The sequence below is a fragment of the Sorex fumeus genome, unplaced genomic scaffold (genome assembly GCF_029834395.1).
Source record: "Sorex fumeus unplaced genomic scaffold, SorFum_2.1 ptg000098l, whole genome shotgun sequence".
NCBI classification, from domain to species: domain Eukaryota; kingdom Metazoa; phylum Chordata; class Mammalia; order Eulipotyphla; family Soricidae; genus Sorex; species Sorex fumeus.
The window spans coordinates 78,267,701-78,286,984 of record NW_026606155.1 but is presented as its reverse complement, the minus strand read 5'-3'; the positions used below and the strand labels follow the sequence as shown (position 1 = coordinate 78,286,984).

General features: G+C 42.6%; 1 protein-coding gene across 2 annotated transcripts in view; it reads left to right on the top strand.

Moving 5' to 3' along the window:
* Window positions 1-19,284, top strand: part of SCG5 (secretogranin V) — a 73,147-nt gene that overhangs the window by 38,634 nt on the left and 15,229 nt on the right. For both annotated transcript variants that reach the window (XM_056133699.1, XM_056133698.1), the window contains exon 3: window positions 13,596-13,745. In XM_056133699.1, the coding sequence (XP_055989674.1) occupies window positions 13,596-13,745 (150 nt within the window). The remainder of the gene's footprint in view (window positions 1-13,595; window positions 13,746-19,284) is intronic.

Below are 19,284 nucleotides of genomic sequence, written 5' to 3'. Positions count from 1 at the left end.
TTTTCATCCTCCAATATGATACAGATTTCTCTGGCAGCACACCTGGGGTGTTCCACTAAATTGGCATTGATGTCCATTCCATGTCTCTGTCTTCTAAAATTGGGTGGAAAAATCCTTGAGAAGAAATTGTGCTCCCTGGATGGGGAATGGCCTGTTCTAAAACAAGATGAGGAGTCAGGTGAGTCCAAGGATTCATCTGTCGTTTTAGTATTGAATTGAGAGGGAGTTGGTGCTCCTGATAAACAGCTTAGCTCAGCTCAGAGGTGGTTCACAGCCGCAAATCCAGAATTGTAGTCACTAGGATGAAAAGCAGAGGCTCTGCTCATTATGCTTATTAGGAAACATTGGTTGAATGATAAAGCAACGTAAGCTTTGTCAAGTGGTACCTACAAACATGCCAGGTACTGAGCTAAGCATGATATATGAAATAGCCCACTTGATGCTCCTATAAGAAAATTGTCCCCAAGTTAAAAGGAGAGGAAGTCAAGTTCAAAGCAATTGGAGTGTTATCAGGTGTGTGTGAGAACGTGACTTGAATTCAGGGCGCTGACATGGGGAAGGGATAAAAGTGTCTTTGTATACACAGCCTCTCCCTTGTCTCTGAGTCCTCAGCAAATAAAAATGAGGTGGTTTTATTTTTCATAACTCTGGATTTTAGGGCTTTCGTTTTTCACCAGGAATCAAGACAAAATGTAGGTCTTAGGACACAGAGTTGACTGTGTGGATTTACAGTAATTACTTTTTGGAGGCATGGGGCTTGGACCACACCCTGTGGTGCTCAGAGCCTGGTTCTGTGCTCAGGGGTCACTCCTGATGGTGCTTGGGGGAACATATATGATGCTGGGAAATCAAACTCCAGCTGACTGCATGCACGGCAAGTACATTAATCCCTGTACTATATTTCCGGTCCCCAGAAACTGCTCTTAGTTATTTTTATTTCTTTCATTTTGGCTCACTCAACTTGTTTGGCATTCAAGAAGCAGAAGCCTGGATATTAGACGTGTTAAAAATGTGAAATGCTGGGCTGGAGAGATAGTATAGTGGTTAATGTGCTTGTTCTGTACATAATCTACGTGGATTTCATCCCTAGCACCACATATGGTCCCCTGATCCCTGCCAGGAATGAACCTTGAGCACAGAGCCAGAAATAAGCCCTGAGCATCACTGGGTGTGACTCCAAATAAAAATATCACTGTATCACTGTCATCCCATTGTTCATCAATTTACTTCAGCAGGCACCAGTAACGTCTCCATTCGTCCCAGCCCTGAGATTTTGGCAGTCTCTCCTTACTCGCCTTTCCAAACGTTGCCATATAGGAGGGTTTATGAGGGTCAGGGAAAAGAGACCCATTATTGTTACTGTTTTTGGCATATCAAATATGCCACAGGTAGCTCTGCCATGCAAATAAAATAAAATAAAAATAAACAATTTTTAATCCCATTTTTCTTTTTTATGGAGGGGTGGCTACCAAGCAGTGCTTGGGGGATCTGGCCACTGTTCCTGCTGATTCTCAGTCAACTGTGCCAAATGAACCAATGCAAGGGCTGAGGTGACAATGGCCCTCTGCAGTGAGGGGACCACCGGGGCCACTGAAGCAGTGCTCGAGGGCCTCCAGGGCCACGCCAGAAACCACGTGGATTCAACCAGAGTCGTCCACATGTGAGGCATATGCCTTAGCTCTTGTACTCTCTCCTAAGCCCCATTTCTCTCTGTTAGATTATCTATTTGATTTATTTTTTTAATTCTTAAAAACAATTTATTAGTGAAATACCATGAGGTACAGTTGTAGACTTACAAATTTTTGTGCTTGGGTTTCAGTTAAACAATGATCCAGTACCCATCCCTCCACCAGTGCCCATTCTCCATCATTTACATTTTTAAAAAATTTTTGTTAGTGAAATACCATGAGGTACAGTTGTAGATAACACTAGTTTGTAACCTTACACAGGTTTCCTGAGTACAGCATTATTAAACAGCATCTGTATATGCACCTTAATGTTCGCCACCAAAATTCTAATTTACAGACCATTTATTCAGCTATCTCACACCCCAATCCCTTTGGGAAGGGCTAGTTCATCTGTCTCTCATGGCTGAGTGCTGTACTAAGGAGAACACCACAGCTTGGATGGTTCCAAAGGTGACAGATCAGTCCTTGGTCCTCTGAAAAGTGATGACACTTTTTGTAAGAGCATATGTGTTTACCACAAGTCATGGAAAAAAACAGAGCTTGGCACAAAATAGACCTCCTCAGCCCAGCGCTGTGGATATGCTGGGACACTGAGGTCCTCCAGGTCCCCTGGAGATCAGCTGATACCCTTCCACCCCTGCTCTGCAGCCTCGGAACCCAAATATTAGGCACCTCCCCACCCTACTTTGCTTTCCCTCCCCTTCCTTCCGGCTCTTCCTTCCCTCAGGTGTTCTGTCTATTCGGCTTTGCACTGTCTCTCCAAGTCTGGGGGGGGGAGGGGGAGGCGCCAAAAATGTCAGCATCCCCAGGAAAAGCCAAGTGTCTATCTAACAGGGCCTGTCTCTTGGAACGTTAATAAAAGAAAAAAACAGTTATTGCTTTTTAAATGATGGATCGAGATGTGCCGGAGGAATGAAGACCCAGACCGCAGTATATTTTTAGCGTCTGCTGTTTGTGGTCACATAAGTGAAAACTGCTGGATCCCTTCCCTTCCGCTGAATGGCTGGCATTCAGGAGAGTGTGCCCGCTGACTGCCAGAGTCAAATCACGGAACCCGCTTTTTACGAGTTGGGTGACTGGCTCCTTGGCACCAGCAGCACCCCCCTCCACCCGCTCCCCCTCTCCCCCGCCTCGCCAAGTTCTGCTTTATTGCCCAGTTTTGATGTTCAGTTGGGGGCTGCGGGTAGGCGTGGGGGTCTGGATGAGATTGATGGCTGCCAGCTTGTCAGGATGTTACCAAACTGTGAGGCAGAATCCAAAGGCAGGGCCTGTGTCTTCCTGTGCTCAGCTTTGTGGAATGAAGCTGGAGTTCAGACTGGGGTGGGGTGGGGTGGGGTGGGGGAGGACTGCAGAAACGGGGACTGTGGCCGACCCCTCAAGTCAACACATTATGGTGGTGTCTGGTGACCAGGGGAAGTTGACTCCCCTTGTCACTGACATGTTGGCCCCTGGGGGTGAGCTAGAAAGTGTCAAGAGGCACCTACTATTCTGATATGTCATCTTCCCAACCACTGCAGTGGAGCTAGAGCTAATGTGGGGAAGAGAGGCACCTGCTGGAGAGGGGATGGATGAGCTTCAAAGACTTAGGGGGACTCTCTGGGTGCCATCGTGGAAACCGGGGATGACAGTGCCAAGATCCCATGCTCCAAATTGAACCAACTGGCTGACAGACTTTAGACAAGTGATAGTCTGTCTCTGCCATCCGCTTAATCACTTGTGAGTACTAATTCTTGTAATATCTCACTGATAAGATATAGAAATACTCTGAAATTATTGAAACCAAAATATTACAAAGGGTTCTGGTAGTGATGAAGGCCCCCCTATTTATTTATTTTGGTTTGGGGGCCACACGTGGTGGTGGTCCGGGCTCATTCTTGGCTCCGTGCTCAGGGTTCATTCCTGTAGGGATTGGGGACCATATGTGGGGGAATCAAATCTGTGTCAGCCACATGCAAGGTAAGCCCCCTATCCACTGTACTATTGCTCCAGCCCCTATTTACTCCATTTTTGACTAATCTTGCTGGCTCAGTGGCTAAAAGCACCTGCTTTGCAAGCAGGAGGCCCAGAGCTTCTTCCCTGGGGTTCTATCAATAGAGTGTGGTCTCAGATGAGCACTGCACTCCAGGGTGTGACTCCTGTAAACAACACAACACATGAGTGCGACCCCCAGCAAGCATAGTGGTGAAGTGCTTGAGCACCACAACCAAGAGGACAAGTGCACAGACCAGCATGTGTAATCCTGGACCTCACAGCAACAGCAGCAGAGAGGTGGGCAGGGGGAAAATAAAATCAATAAATATGTAAGCAGAAACACACACAATTTGCCCATTTGCCCCAGAGCTGGAGCTCTGACTTCTCGATATGGTGCCCTTGGCACTCTGCAGGCTTCACCTGGGAGCACTCACCAACTAGGGAAGGGATTTGCTGCCTTTCCCCTCAGAATCTTTAAGAGCGTGAAAGGCGTTGGGGCTCCTTTCAGGGAAACATGAATGCACGCCTCTTTAGAGTGAAGGCTGTTGTAGATAGTGCTTTGAAGAACATATGTGTGCATGCGTATTTTAGTCTCAGTGGTTTTTGTTTGTTTGTTCGTTGTTCTTTGGATAGATAGCCAGGAATGGGATTTTTTTTCTTTTTGGGTCACACCCAGTGTTGCGCAGGGGTTGTTCCTGGCTCTGCACTCAGGAACTACCCCTGGCAGTGTTCGGGGACCATATGGGATGCTGGGAATCAAACCTGGGTTGACAGCGTGCAATGCAAACGCCTCTGTGCTATCACTCCAGCCCCCAGGGATGGGATTCTTAAATTGTATGTTGGTTTTGTTTTTAATTTTTTGAGAAATCTCTATACAGTATTTTCATAGAGGCAAAGCCAGTTCACGTTTTGACCAACAGGGAATGAGGGTTTCTTTTTCTCTCCATCTCCATAGTGCTTTTTTTTATTTTTTCTTTTTCTTTTTTTATATTTAAACCATTCTTACTGGAGTGAAATGACATCTTATTGTCATTTTGACCTACATTTCATTGACAATAAGTGATGCTGAGTATTTTTCTCATATGCATGATGGCCATTTGTGTGACTTCTTTGAAGAAATGTCTGTTCAGCTCTTCTCTCCATCTTTTGATGTTTTGTTTTGTTTTGTTATTGAGTCTTGTGCGTGCTTTATATAACTTGGATCTTAGAACTTTGTCAGCTGTATGGAGTGTAACTATTTTGTCCAATTCTGTAGTATGTCATTTTTGCTCTAGTGATAATTTCATAGTTCAGAGACTTTTTAGTTTGATGTAATCCCATTTATTTTTGCTTTTATTTTTCATGCAAATGGAATTGAATCAGTAAAGACATTATTGAAGCCAATATGAAGGAATGTTTTGCCTGTATTTTCTTTTAGATGTTTTATTAATTTGGATCTAACATCTGAATCCTCAAATATATGAACAGTTAATTTTTACCAAAGGAGCCAAGAGCATAGAATAGAAGAAAAGAAACTCTTCCATAAGTAATGTTGGAAAATTTGCTTGGCTACACATGAAATAATGAAATTGGTCCATTCTCTTATGAACAAAATTTAATTCACAAAGAGTTAGATCTTGTTTTATGCATGATATTTAGAGAGTCAAATGACACTAAGGTGTGATAACAGTAGATTTATTCTACAACTGAACAACCATAAAACCAACCATTAGATCAAAAAGTTTATGACTACCTAGAGACAGTAAAAATTTGTATATCATCAGGTATTTAGTTTTTCATATTTTAATTTTATAGATACTAGACATTGCTCTTCAGTATCTATAAGGCAAAAAAATGTACTTGAAGCTAAAAGCATTTGTATATTGAAGAAACCTTTGTAACATTACTTCATTAATAGGTTGTATTATTAATCCAGAACCAGCCACAACCATGCTGAGACCCCTCTCCACACGCATAAAGGTACTAGCAGAGGAACAAAGGCATGCCGGTCCCGGGGCTGAGATCTCCAAGCCTGCTTGGATCGGGGCTAAGCATCCTCCACCCAGATCCTCCATCTTCCAGTAGGCAGGGGTCACACCCACCAACTGCCCGCCCCCCCCCCCCCACCGACCCCGGCGCCATGTAATCCCATCAACGACCAAGACCCAGAGACTATAAAACCCAGCTCCCGGAAGCATGAGGCTGAGAATGCGGCTGTGCGACATCTTATTATCTCATTCTTACTTTGGACAACCTGGCAGGCTACCGAATGTAACCTGCCCACACAGCAGAGTCTGGCAAACTCCCCGTGGCATACCCAATATACCAAATACCAGTAACATTGATGGGTCTCATTCTCCTAAACCCTGAAAGAGCCTTGAATATGGCACTTTTTAAAATCTCAGGGCTAGGACGAAGGAGACGTTACTAGTGCCTGCTCAAGGCAATCGACGAACAACAGGATGAACGTGATTGTGATTAAATAGGTGTATCATTATTGTATATCAGTACCTGTACATAGTACATTAAGTTCATCACTAAAATTATTCCCTCCTTCACTATACATTTGATCATTTGTGGCACTTGAACCTGGCCAGTTGTCCTTGAAAGACCAAGGCAAGTCCACGGATAACAAAGAATGGAGCTGAGGTTCACCACATCACCAACTGAAACCAAGATCAACCCACCCAGCTGAACCTCCAGCCAAAGAGATAAAAATGCAGAGGAAAGAGAATTTCAGCACACAAAAACAAGCTGTGAAAATTCCCTCAAAATGAGGAGAAGAACCCAAATACATTTTTATGCAGGGCTCCAGCATAAACCAAGAAAGAAATGGAAGGGTCCTGCCTAGATATGACTAGCCAGACCTCCTTGGCTTCCTCCTTACTTTGGCCTCTATAACCTCTAAATATTATCACTGACTGGTACTTCATTGCCATAACAATCTAAGGAAAACCTACCAATAGCTCATGTAGGAATCAAACAGCTGCATAGAAACAGTTTTATTATATAAAGCAAAGTTTATATGAAACTGGGCTTGGCACTTATTTGGCAAGTATTAAATAATTTCTCATTACTTCAGTGAGCTGAAGTACTGTGTCTAGTGAGAAATAGATTGCTAGGAGCTGGAGAGATAGTACAGTGGGTAGGTTTCTTTCTTATCTTACATACAGTCTATCTAGGTTCAATCTTGGTACACCATATGCGACTCCTGCCCCCCATGAGCCCTGCCAAGAGTGTTCCCTGAGTAATAAGCCTAGAGCCAGGAGGAAGCCCTGTGTACCGCAGAGTGTAGTGCAAACACACAAATGCACACAGAAAGAGAGAGACAGACAGAGGAGAATAGAAGGAAGGAAGAAGCAGATTAATAACGCATCACCACAATGTAGAATTTATTCCCTGAAATAACTCTAAAACCATAATGAAAGATCATGACCTGAATGAAATGGCATATTTTTTCCAAATCAGGAGGACTCTGAAACAAAAAACCTCATGAAATCGATTTATCTCCCCTTTATGCACAGCTTGAAGTATCTTATTTCTACTCATTGTGACAACCTAATCCCTATTCTCTGATTTCCAGCGATAATGCTATAGCAGAACTCTTTGGGTTGTTTTGTTTGTGTCTGGAGGTGTGTGTGGAGGGAGCACACACACCAACTGGTGCTGCTCCCTGTTCTGTGCTTGGGGGTTGCTTCTGGCAGTGCATGGGAAACTTTGTGATACTGAGGACTGAAGCCAGGTCTCCTGCATGTGAAATAAGCTCTCAGACTTGTGACTTATTTTTCTAGCTCTGATGTGTTCTTTGTGTTCTTTGCTTAACTCACACCTAGTGGTACTCAAAAGTTGACTCTGTGCTCAGCGGTCATTCCTGGCAGTGTTCAGGGAATCATATGCAGTGTTGGTAATCATTGGATAACATGCAAAGAAAGTGCCTTATATTCTGTACTAAATCTCCTGCCCTGGAAGTCTTCATTTTTTGTTTTTATTTTTGTTTATTTGTTTGTTTGTTTGTTTTGGGGGGCAGTCCTGGTGATTCTCAGGGATTACTCCTGCCTCTGCACTCAAGGATCACTCCTGGCAGGGCACAGGGAACCATATGGACTTCAAGAGATTGAACCTGAGTTGGCAGCAAGCAAGGCTTGCTTACCCACTGTGATATCTCTTGGGCCCTGTGGTGGACTTCTTTCTTTGGGGGGGAGGTCACACCCGACAATACACAGGAATTACTCCTGGCTCTGCATTCAGGAATCACTCCTGGCAGTGCTCGGGGCACCATATAGGGATGATGGGAATCAAACCTGGGTTGGCTACGTGCAAGGCAAACGCCCTACCCACTGTGCTATTGCTCCATTCCCTGTTGTGGACTTCTTAATGTGTATTTGTAGAGTGATCTTCAGAAGGACGCTTAGATCTAGTGGATCGGTAATAGAAGAGGTTATAATTTATAAAACTTTTATCAGTGGTTCTGAAATGCATCTCTTGGGAGAAGTAAAAACTTTAAGCTCTTGTTAATTTAATGTTTAATACAACATCCAATTATTTTTTCATAGGGGACACACCTAGTCATGCTGGGTGTAGGGTGGGACTACTCCAGGCAACAGCGGCTCTGGGGGCAGGTGGTGGCATGCAGTGCCTGGGATTGAACCCAGAACCTCGAACATGCTAGACATGCGCTCTACCACTTAAGCCATATCTCTGGCTCCACAACATCCAATTATTGCATTTTCTTGCTGCTCAGAAAACTCTGGCTTCTACTTATTGCTCTACCTATTCATAATTTTCTGCTTCCTATTGACTTTCTCCCCTGTCCCTAGCTCCTCTCTTCCTGACAGTGCTCATCATTTATGATCAGACATTCCACACTTATACCTATTCTATGCCCTCATTTTAATTGTGTTTTTCTTTTGCTACCTATAAGGATAAATCGACCTCTCACGCGTCAATGTTCGTGTTACCTCTTCCATAGATGCTCCCTCTTTCCTGAATCTTCACATCATTTATAATCTTTTCCATGGTCTGTTCCATGGTATATTATATTGAGGAATATGTCTATGGGATTCATTTTGTTTGTCTTAAATAACTAACTTGAATGAAGACTGAACTCTAGAGTAGGAGTGAGGACTTCACCTTTGTTTCTTTCACAGCACCTAACATATTTATTTGCATGCTTCTTCCTGCAGGAAGTCCTCCACAGACTACATCTGGGTTAAAATATTTCTCCTCTACACACCTATGAGATCTCTCAACATCCCAGTTATATTCTGAGTGGTTTTTAAATCTCTGCCCATTATTTTAGGTATTTATTTCTTTGTATGTCTCCCATAGACAATAAACTCTAGGTAAATGGAAACTACATTTATCTGGTTTTCAACTGACCGTCTACCACTCAGTCCAGTCTTGAGACGTATTATGCACTCAATCTGTATTTTTATTTATTTATTTATTTTTGCTTTTTGGGTCACACCCAGCAATGCCCAGGGGTTACTCCTGGCTCTGCGCTCAGGAATTACCCCTGGCGGTGCTCAGGGGACCATATGGGATGCTGGGAATCGAACCCGGGTTGGCCGCATGCAAGGCAAACGCCCTACCCGCTGTGCTATTGCTCCAGCCCCTCAATCTATATTTTTAAAACTTACTAAATATACTTTAAAACATGCATTTGAAATGCAACCAAATGTGTGACTCTTGATACCACTACCACCTCAGAACCACAACCACACAAAAGAAGGTGTGGGGGGGGGAGGAGGGATGCATGTAATAGCACTCGTTGCATCATAGTATTCGGGCTGACTTGGTTTTAGGTGCAACAGACAGGCACAATTTAAGCATTAAAACAAGCCAGATAACTAGCATTTATTTTGCTTATATACTCAGCCACTTCATTTTGTAATTATTTTCTCCCTGTGGTTACTTGTATATACAATTCGAGTTACTAGAGGGCAACAGAGAGCTTTTCTTTTGTTCCTCCGACCCCTTTCATATATTTCCCACAGTTCCTAACTCAGTGAACGTTTCATTTCTGTTCTGTTTTTTATTTTTCATGGTGCTGAGGATAGAACCCAGGGCCTCACACATGCAAGGCTCATACTTTACTGCTGAGCCACATCCCTGGCCCTCAGCGAATGTTTTTTGATTGGATGTCATTAAATATAATTTGAAAAGAGCCTGTGTTAGGATGTGTCTGCTTGGGTGCTAAACATCTGTTGCTTCATCACAAGTGCTGTATTCATTTTCATGGCACTGGTGCACAGAGGTAAACAGAACCTTGGCAGCCTTTCCATAAAGGAAACTGTGTTTGCTTCCTTCATTAATTACTAATGGAGCATTAAGACATGCATTCTCCCTTAAGCCAAGTTGGACAATTCCTGGCACTTAGTCTAGGGTGCTTTCAAAAGTTGAGACATGTATTGACACACCAAAGACTGAGCCCTATAGCAGCAAGCTCAGTGGGGCTATCACACCAATATACTTCAAATAAATCAATAACAAGGGCACTGCCCTATGTATTTAACCTTTTGCAGGTTTGGGGGTAGTGGAGGTATTATATTTGTATCTCCAGGAGGTCTCTGAAGGCAGTTATCACCTTAAAAGTTGGATAAACCATCAGGAAGAATCAGAAAGTTTGAAAATAATGTATGACCAAAGATTTTTCTAGATGCAAAAAAATAGAATGAGAGTGGCAATCCTAACAGAAGAAACCTGGATCAGTACAGCGGTAGGGCGTTTGCCTTACAAGCGGCCAACATGGCCGACCTGAGTTTGATTCCTCCGCCCCTCTCGGAGAGCCCGGCAAGATACCGAGAGTATTCGATATGCCAGACACAGTAACAACAAAGTCTCCAATGGAGACGTTACTGGGCCTGCTCGAGCAAATCAAAATAGCATTTGTTAGTAAATTCTTAACTTCTAATTAATAACAGGGAAAAGTGAAGTATATATTTATACCCTTGCACATGCCCATTAACATAGCATCAAAATGCAAAAGCAAACCTCAAAAAAAGAAAATGCACCTTATTTTGAAGTTTGTTTCATTCACATAAAAAAGTAATAAAAATAATCCCTTTGGAACACAGAAAATTTGCAGGCTACTTGCTCTTATCCCAAACAATAAAGACAAATGTAAACAAAACTACTCAGCCATTTCGTGTAGTCTATATATGGAGGCCAGAAGAATTTGGAATAGACTATAATCAAATATAACAAATGAAGAAAGAGTGATGCAGTCATTTCAAAGCGATAACATTACTCCCAGTATAATAAGAACTGGTCACATTACTACTGAATATATTGGGACTTAAAAGGAGAAAATTGTGTCAAGCCACGAAGGAGCCAGAGCAGTCAAAAGAACAAAACCAAAGAGGTAAAGCAATTATCAAAGGACAGAGCTCATCCAAAACATAAGGGAACCCCATCTAAGGAACATTACACCTTGGCAAACATCTTGTGATGGCAAATGTATGGTTATTTTACCTAGATCTGGGTTCTATTTCACGTCAACTAAGCAAGGCACCTTTTTTTTTATTATAAAATTTTTTAATAGTGAGACATCATGAGGTACAGTTGCAGACTTACACATTTTTGTGCTTGGGTTTCAATTATTCAATGATCAAACACCCATCCCTCCACCAGTGCCTATTTCCCACCACCACGGATCCCAGTATCCCTCCCACCCCCCATCCCCCCATCCCACCCTGTCTCTGTGGCAGGGCATTCCCCTCTGTTCTCTCTCTCCTTTTGGGTGTTGTGGTTTGCAAAAGAAGCATTGAGTGGCAATCATGTTTGGTCTATAGTCTATTTTCAGCATGCTTCTCCCATCCTGGGAGGATCCTCCCAACACCTTTATTTGGTTTTCCCCTCTTTATCTGAGCTCCCTTTTCCCCTAGTATGTGTGGTTGGCCTCCAAGTCATAGAGTAAAATTCCTGGTACTAATCTCGGCCATTCTTGGGTGTTAGTTTCCTATTTTGTTACTTTATGTTCCCCAGATGAATGCAATCTTTCTATGTCTATCCCTTTCTTTCTGGGTCATTTTGCTTAACATAATACTTTCCATGTAGTACCACTTGTATGCAAATTTTGTGACTTCGTCTTTTCTAACAGCAAGGCACCTTTTGATTTGGGTGGGTGGTGGGGTCGGCCCATACTTGGTGGTGTTCAAGGGCTATGCGAGGTTCTGTGCTTGGGAGTAAGTCCAGGCAGTGCTCAAGGGACTCTTTGGTGCCAGCCCTCAAACCTGATCCTCCGATATGCAAAAGACAATTGAATGATGCTTCTATTCCACCGTTTGTTTCCAATCTTGCTCTTTATACATAGTTCTGTATACAGGGTAATTGTGTGTTAAGGAAAGTGAGAAGCATCTGTACCCCAATGAAGTTAATTCATCTCAAGAAGTGTTCTGCTTTAGTGTTGGAAAAGTGATTGTTATACTTATGAGATATTAAGACTTCAAGAAAAGTAAGAGTGAAGAAATTTATGTGTGTTGTATATAAGTGAAAAATTAATTTACACTATATAAGTTACTACGTGTGGCCCCCCTGAGCATTGTCTGAAATAATCCTGGAGTGCAAAGCCAAAAGTGAGCCTTGAGCACTGCAGGGAGTATGACCCGAAAACAAAAACATAGAAAAAAACAGGAAATGGGACAGAATTCTGATAACTTTGTTACATAAAATTTTTATATCAATTGATAGAAGAAATACTAAAATCGCAAGAGCAGAAACAGACAGCTTACCTCATCCAAAATTGAAACTAGTAAATAAATACATGGAGAAACATTTGATTGAGCTGGCAATCAAATAATTCAAAATAAAATAGTCATTTTTCTAAGAGCCTTTTAAATTATCAAGAAAACATTAAAAATTACTTCTGTAAAACATGGTGCTGGTAAAGATGTTGTAAAAATAGTATTCTATTCTGTTGATGATATTGTATAAATTGGTGCCTCCTTTGCAAAGCAGTTTGGCAATATAATATGTCATAAAATGTTCATAGTTTTGACCCATTAATTTGTCTTCTGGGAATCTATCCTTAGGAAAGTTAATTCAAAATATGGAAGAAATTAAACCCTGAGAGTAAGTTGGGAAACATGAATTGTTCCACAATGGGGGAATGATTAATATGTTGTGGTAGAACCACCGGATGAAGAAACAACATAGCCATTTGTGAGAATAAAGACCATGCAGCCACATGGAAAGATGAGTGTGCTTTAATATTAAATAAAAAATGAACAAATATTTATTTTCTAAAAATATGAAGATGAGAAATAGTACTCCACTATTTCAAGTGGTTGATCTAGAACAGCAGGAGGATAGTAAGATTTTTGTCTTCATTATTGAGTATGGGCTATTATTCTCTCTTCTGATATCTCACTGCTAAACGATTCCGTTCCTCCCCTCTACCCACCACACAGCCAAGCTCCATACCTAGTTTCAAATCCTAATTCATCTGTGTCAATGCCACTCAGGTCCCAGAAGGCCACTACCCATCAGCCAAATGAAACTACTTTTTCTATGCTCCCACAAGGCATGTCAACATTTCTGTTACAGGATGTATATAAGGTGGCCTACAAGGAAATGCTATATGATGTATGAATCTGTTTCTACAGCTACATTTCTTTACTACTGGAGGGCAAGAACTCTTTGATTTCTTTTTCCTTCATACAACAGAACCAGTGTTTTTTGTTTTTTTGTTTGTCTTGTTTTGAACAGAACCCAAAGGTGCTCACGGATTACTTACTCCTGGCTCTGTGAACCCATGGATCACTCCTGGTGGGACACAGGAGGTTATGGGGGGTACTGTAGATTAAACCCAAGTCAGCCATGTGCATGACAAGTGCCCTATCTGCTGTACTATTCCTCTGGCCCCAGACCTAGTGCTCTTGCTTGTATCAGATGCCGATGTAATTATCTGTTAACAAGACTTTAATTGCACGAAAATGAACTCCTGATTCTCTGCAGGAGGAGCTCATGAAGGTCTACAGCACTTGGGTCCTTTTGGCAACATTCCAAACATTGTGGCCGAGTTGACTGGTGACAACATCCCTAAGGACTTTAGTGAAGATCAAGGCTACCCAGACCCTCCAAATCCATGTCCAGTTGGAAAAACAGGTAATGTACATGCCCTTGGGATCCCAAGAATATTAGATACTGAGAAATAATGTTTCTATTCTGTTGAATTCCTTTGTTGTTGTAAGTAGATTGAAAGGAGAAGTTTATTCTAGAATCCTTGGGAGAGTTCTGGTGTTTAGCAGCACCCACAAAGGATTCCCTTGATCTCCTGTATTTCTTCCTTCTGAGGAATTGATGTGTTTTCTGCACTTGCTACTCATTCAATAAATAGGGAGGAAGTTTTTGTCTCTTCCATGAAAGAAGAAATTGCCACACCCACGCACTACTCAGGGCTTATTCCTGACTCTGTGCTCATGGGTCATTGCCGGTAGGGCTTAGGGGACCATATGGGGTGCTGAGGATTGAACTCGGATTGTCCACTGGGACAAACAAATTTCATTTTAAAGTATTGCCTGGGATAGTACAGCGAACCACTGTACTATTGCTTTCCCCGGTGTCCCCCACCCCAACCCCATGCACATATTTTTTTAGTATCTCTGAAACTAGTTGGGATTATACATTTCATTTGTTTTCCATATTTTTTCAACAAACATTTTAAGTACTTATATTTTATTTTTAAAAATTTTATAAAGTTGTTAATGATGATTTATTACATTCAGTATTCCAACACCAATCCCACCACCATTACATGTTCCCACCACCATTGTTTCCAATTTTCCAACCACCACCCAAGCCTGCACCAATAGCAGGCCCTAAATAATTTATTTTATATTACTTGTTATGAATATTTGCTAAAAATGATCAAAAAAGATTTCCTTAGAAGAAACAGAGTGACGATTTTTCTATCTCACCCTGGAGTTATTAAGCCCTTATATAGGTGATTAATACATGTTATTACAGGTTAAGTCTGATGTGTTAATATTTTTATTTATTTATTTATTTATTTATTGAATCACTGTGGGAAAGGTTACAAAGCTTTCAGGTTTAGGTCTCAGTCATGCAAATATCAAACACATTTCCCTTTACCAATACTTATTTTTTTACCATGAAGAACCCCAATAAAACCCCACCCCCCGCCCCTCCCAGTCCCTGTAAGGCAGATGAATTCTAGCTAACACTCTATCTGCTTTGATTAGATTCATTGTTTCAGTAAAAGATTCACCACTATTATTTAGAGTTTACCCCCCCGCCCAATCAGACATGCTGAAAAAGCATTGTGAAGTGATTTGCTTTCTACAGCTGGGTTCAAGAATTAAATGTTGGTTTTGGATTTCTGCTATTTTACTTATTGACCCTGGAAGTATTTCTACTGAAAGTCAGATAGTTCAGAAATTGGTTTCTGTGCTCTGGAGTCGTGGCCGTGCTGGAGAGCCGCTAGTGGGGGGCAACTGGTGGCCTCGGTAGGGCGTGAAGGGCGGACCGAAACGCCCCCCTTCCCATGAGGTTTTAGTCGCCCCCCACACCCCCGGCTCATACCTGCTGTCCACAAGGCTCCCATGCAGCCGCCAACTTTCTTTCCAGAGAGGAGAGGGCGACTGGGGCAACACCCTTTCCCCTCCAGACAGACATGATAGCCTGGATTAACGCATAGTCCGTTCACTTTTCTGCTCCAAGCTGCTGGGTTCTGCATTAAGTCCTTGTGCTTCTGGGGCCGTGGCTGTGCTGGAGAGCTGCTCGCAGGGGGCAACTGGTGACCTCGGTAGGGCGTGAAGGACAGACCGGAACGCCCCCCTCCCATGAGGTTTTAGTCGCCCCCACATCCCCAGCTCATACCTGCTGTCCACAGGGCTCCCATGCGGCCACTATCCTTCTTTCCAGAGAAGAGAGGGCGAATGGGGCAACACCCTTTCCCCTCTGGCAGACTTGATGGCCTGGATTAACGCATAGTCCATTCACTTTTCTGCTCCCAGCTGCCGGGTTCTGCATTGAGTCCTTGTGCTTCTGGGGCCGTGGCTGTGCTGGAGAGCCACTCGCGGGGGGCAACTGGTGACCTCGGTAGGGCGTGAAGGACGGACCGGAACGCCCCCCTTCCCATGAGGTTTTAGTTGCCCCCACACCCCCAGCTCATACCTGCTGTCCACAAGGCTCCCATGCGGCCGCCATCCTTCTTTCCAGAGAAGAGAGGGCGAATGGGGCAACACCCTTTCCCCTCCGGGCAGACATGATGGCCTGGATTAACGCATAGTCCGTTCAGTTTTCTGCTCCAAGCTGCTGGGTTATGCATTAAGTTCTTGTGTTTCTGGGGCTGTGGCTGTGCTCCAAACTTAACTCTAATTTTCAGGGAGAAACGTTGGGTGGTTTACTTCCCATTGATCACTTTGTATATAGAGAGATGTCGCGTGGCCGTGTAAGTGGCCGCACGGTTTTGAGGAAAAGTCCTACAAGCTGTGCTTGTAGAGGCTTCTGGTCACCGGGGTTCCATCTGGGGGAGGCGGGATGCGGTACCTACCCCATCTGGGACTTCCCGATGATCTCGGCTCTTTTTGGAACCTGTTTTTTTTTTTTTCCTTTGGGAGCTGTGGATCCCCGCCCTCCATGTGGCCCTTCTCTTTGGCTGTATGCTGTAAAGATCGTGTTAATATTTTCTTAATCGAGATTGGTTGACTTCTATTTTACATCCCATCCATTGTGGTATGATAGTCCTGGTATATTAACAGTGTAGAGTTTGAGATGTCACTCCAGGAATTCTAAAATTTTGAGTGGGGTGATACAGCTGGAGTTAAATTTTTAACTGAATGGTGACATTGGGGTCTGGAAACATCTCTGCAGCTTGTTGATCTCTTTTGAGATTTATTTATGCACTTCTGAATCATGGCTGATTAGTGAGCTTGTATGGCACCAGAGGCAGTTCACGGGCATGACCACCAGGCTTCAATATGGGGATAAAGGGAAGGTCGTTCATCCCTGATTCTGTGAGATCCTGGAGATTTTGGTCCCAAAACCTGCATACCTGAGTTTTTCAACAGATTAGTTCCTGCATGAGGCTCTTTCTGAGCCTGTGGAGTCCAGCCCTGAGCCTGGCAGTGATTGGAGTGTGGAGTTTTCAGCTGCTCTTAATCTGTTTGGGCGGGTGATGGTGCCCCACATATAAGACTCAGCCTGGTGCCGTGTCTGGAGGCATCTCTACAGCTTGCCGAAATCTTCTGAGATTTATTTATGACTCCCTGGATTATGGCCGGTTAATGAGCTTATATAGCACCAGACGCAGTTCATGGGCATGACTGCCAGGCTCCTGGAAGAACAGGGACGTGGTAGGGGGTCACTCATTCCCAACTCTGTGAGAGCTTGGCATTTCAACAATTTTACAACTAGTTAGAAATAATCCTGAAAAATTTCTTTCTGGACCAGGAGGTGGCATGTGATAGGGAGAAACCAATAATGTAAAAAGTTGAGGAAGAAAGCTGCCACTGTCCTAGCTAGTTGTGTGTCCTTTCCACTTCAGAACCTCTAAAGGCTTAAGAGAATGCATGGTGAAGGTGTAAGTTTGGCTTACAGAATTTTTACCTTGATGATTAGAAATAGTGGGATAGATGGGCTCGAGCAATAGCACAGTGGGTAGGGCATTTGCCTTGCATGCAGCCAACCCGGGCTCGATTCCCAGCATCCCATATCATCCCCTGAGCATTGCCAGGAGTAATTCCTGAGTGCATGAGCCAGGAGTAATCCCTGTGCATCACTGGGTGTGACCCAAAAAGAAAAAAAAAGCAAAAAAAAAAAAAAAGAAAAGAAATAGTGAAATAGAATCAGCTTACCTGAATTCAAACCACAATCACAATATTTGATCTTGAATGTGTTAATTAACTACTTTGCATCTCCATCACCTCATCTGCAAATGAAGGTTGAGACTGTTGTAGGACTAGACTTAAAATACCCTTGTCTAGCACTTGATATAGTGATTGGCACAAATAACATTACATGTCATCTTGAGTATAATCCACTTTGCTACTAGTAAATAATACCTCTATCTCTTTCATTGGACTTGTTCTAATTTCTAGTACTAGAGTAACTTTTCTCCCCCACAACCCAATAACAATAATAGTATTTATTTGCTCTACATTCCATATATGGAAACTGAAGCTTTTTGAGTAACTTTTAAAAATTATTTATATAGCAAATAGCTGAAATAAAGTTCAAGTTCAAAGGTATTTGACTCAGAAAGATATGCTCCCAACCTTGGTAGCAAGGCAACCACCATTGCCTTCATTTGAAAATTGTGACAGTACTGTCCTCTTGGCTTTTCTTAAACACATTCAGGCTCTTTCTAGAAGAGACTTTCTGAAAGAGACTTTCTAAGTGATGCATCACTTAGGCTAAGGTGTCTCGCTTGTACGGATCATAGATTTTCATTTTGGGATGAAAACATTAAAGTTGGATGTGGCTATACCAATGTCAGGAGGTTGGCCTAGGATGCAGGAAAACCTGACTCACTGAACAGAATCAATCACTTCAGCCACATTTACTTTGCTTGTAGGACTTTGCTTGGGAATGAAGAAAGACCAGTTCATGACTTAGAGAGGCAAGAGTTTCTGTGAAGATTTAGTAAAGTTGATTAGATATAATATAGTGCAGAGTTCTTAAGTCTTCATCCCAGGACATCTGTATCAGCATTACCTGGACACTTGGAAACCCACATTCTCAGCCTCTAACCCAGATTTATTGAATTGGAATCGCCGTGGCTAAAATCATCCACCTGTATTTTAACCTGGCATCTAATGTCAGTGCCTACTAAAGTTTGAGAACCACCATTACAGGAAAATGCAAACAGAATCATGTTGTGAATCAACAGATCTGAATTTAGCCACAGTCTGACACTTTGCTTCCCTGGGACTGTTCAGCCATAGAACGAAGACATAGTCAGTGTCTTTATAAACCATATGGTGTAGTTATGAGTCATTCTGAGACATAGACCTATGTCATCAAGTGCTAGCTGTTAGCACTTAAGAGTTAGCACTGTGAATCGTGCGAAGCTTAACCTCTTTGCTATCTCACTGGCTCAAAAATGGTCATTTAAAGGGAGAAGGTGAAATTTGTAAGTCTACAACGGTACTTCATGGTGTTTCACTAATAAAAATTTAAAAATAAATAAATAAGTAAATAAAGGGAGAAGGTGAGAAGGGGTTATGAGAAATAACAGGGAAAACCTATTATGTCCCAGATGCTCTATATGTGATTATGTCTATTCCTATCTGTAAGGTAAGTATTTGACTATTTTCAGCTTATGGATAAGTACATAGACAGATCAAACTAGGGTGGCTTTCCCAAGAAGTGCAACCCATCTTGTATTTCAACCGTGAGTTCTTGTGTACCTGACTTCAGACTTATCTCATGGCTATGGCAACACACACCATCAAGAACTCTAGTGATAGTTGTTGTTCTTAGTTAAATTATACTTTCTTCAAGAAGCTAAAATTGTTTCTGAAGGATTCACTAAAACGAAAACAGAGTGAGTCATGTAGAACAAAGTATATTAGCTAAATCAGTGTATCCCCGAATGACTGATACCATCTCCTATTGCTCCAGATCATGGTAGTAGCCTTGGGTGTAATCGGGAGGTGCTCTCTGTTTATTCACTTAAAGA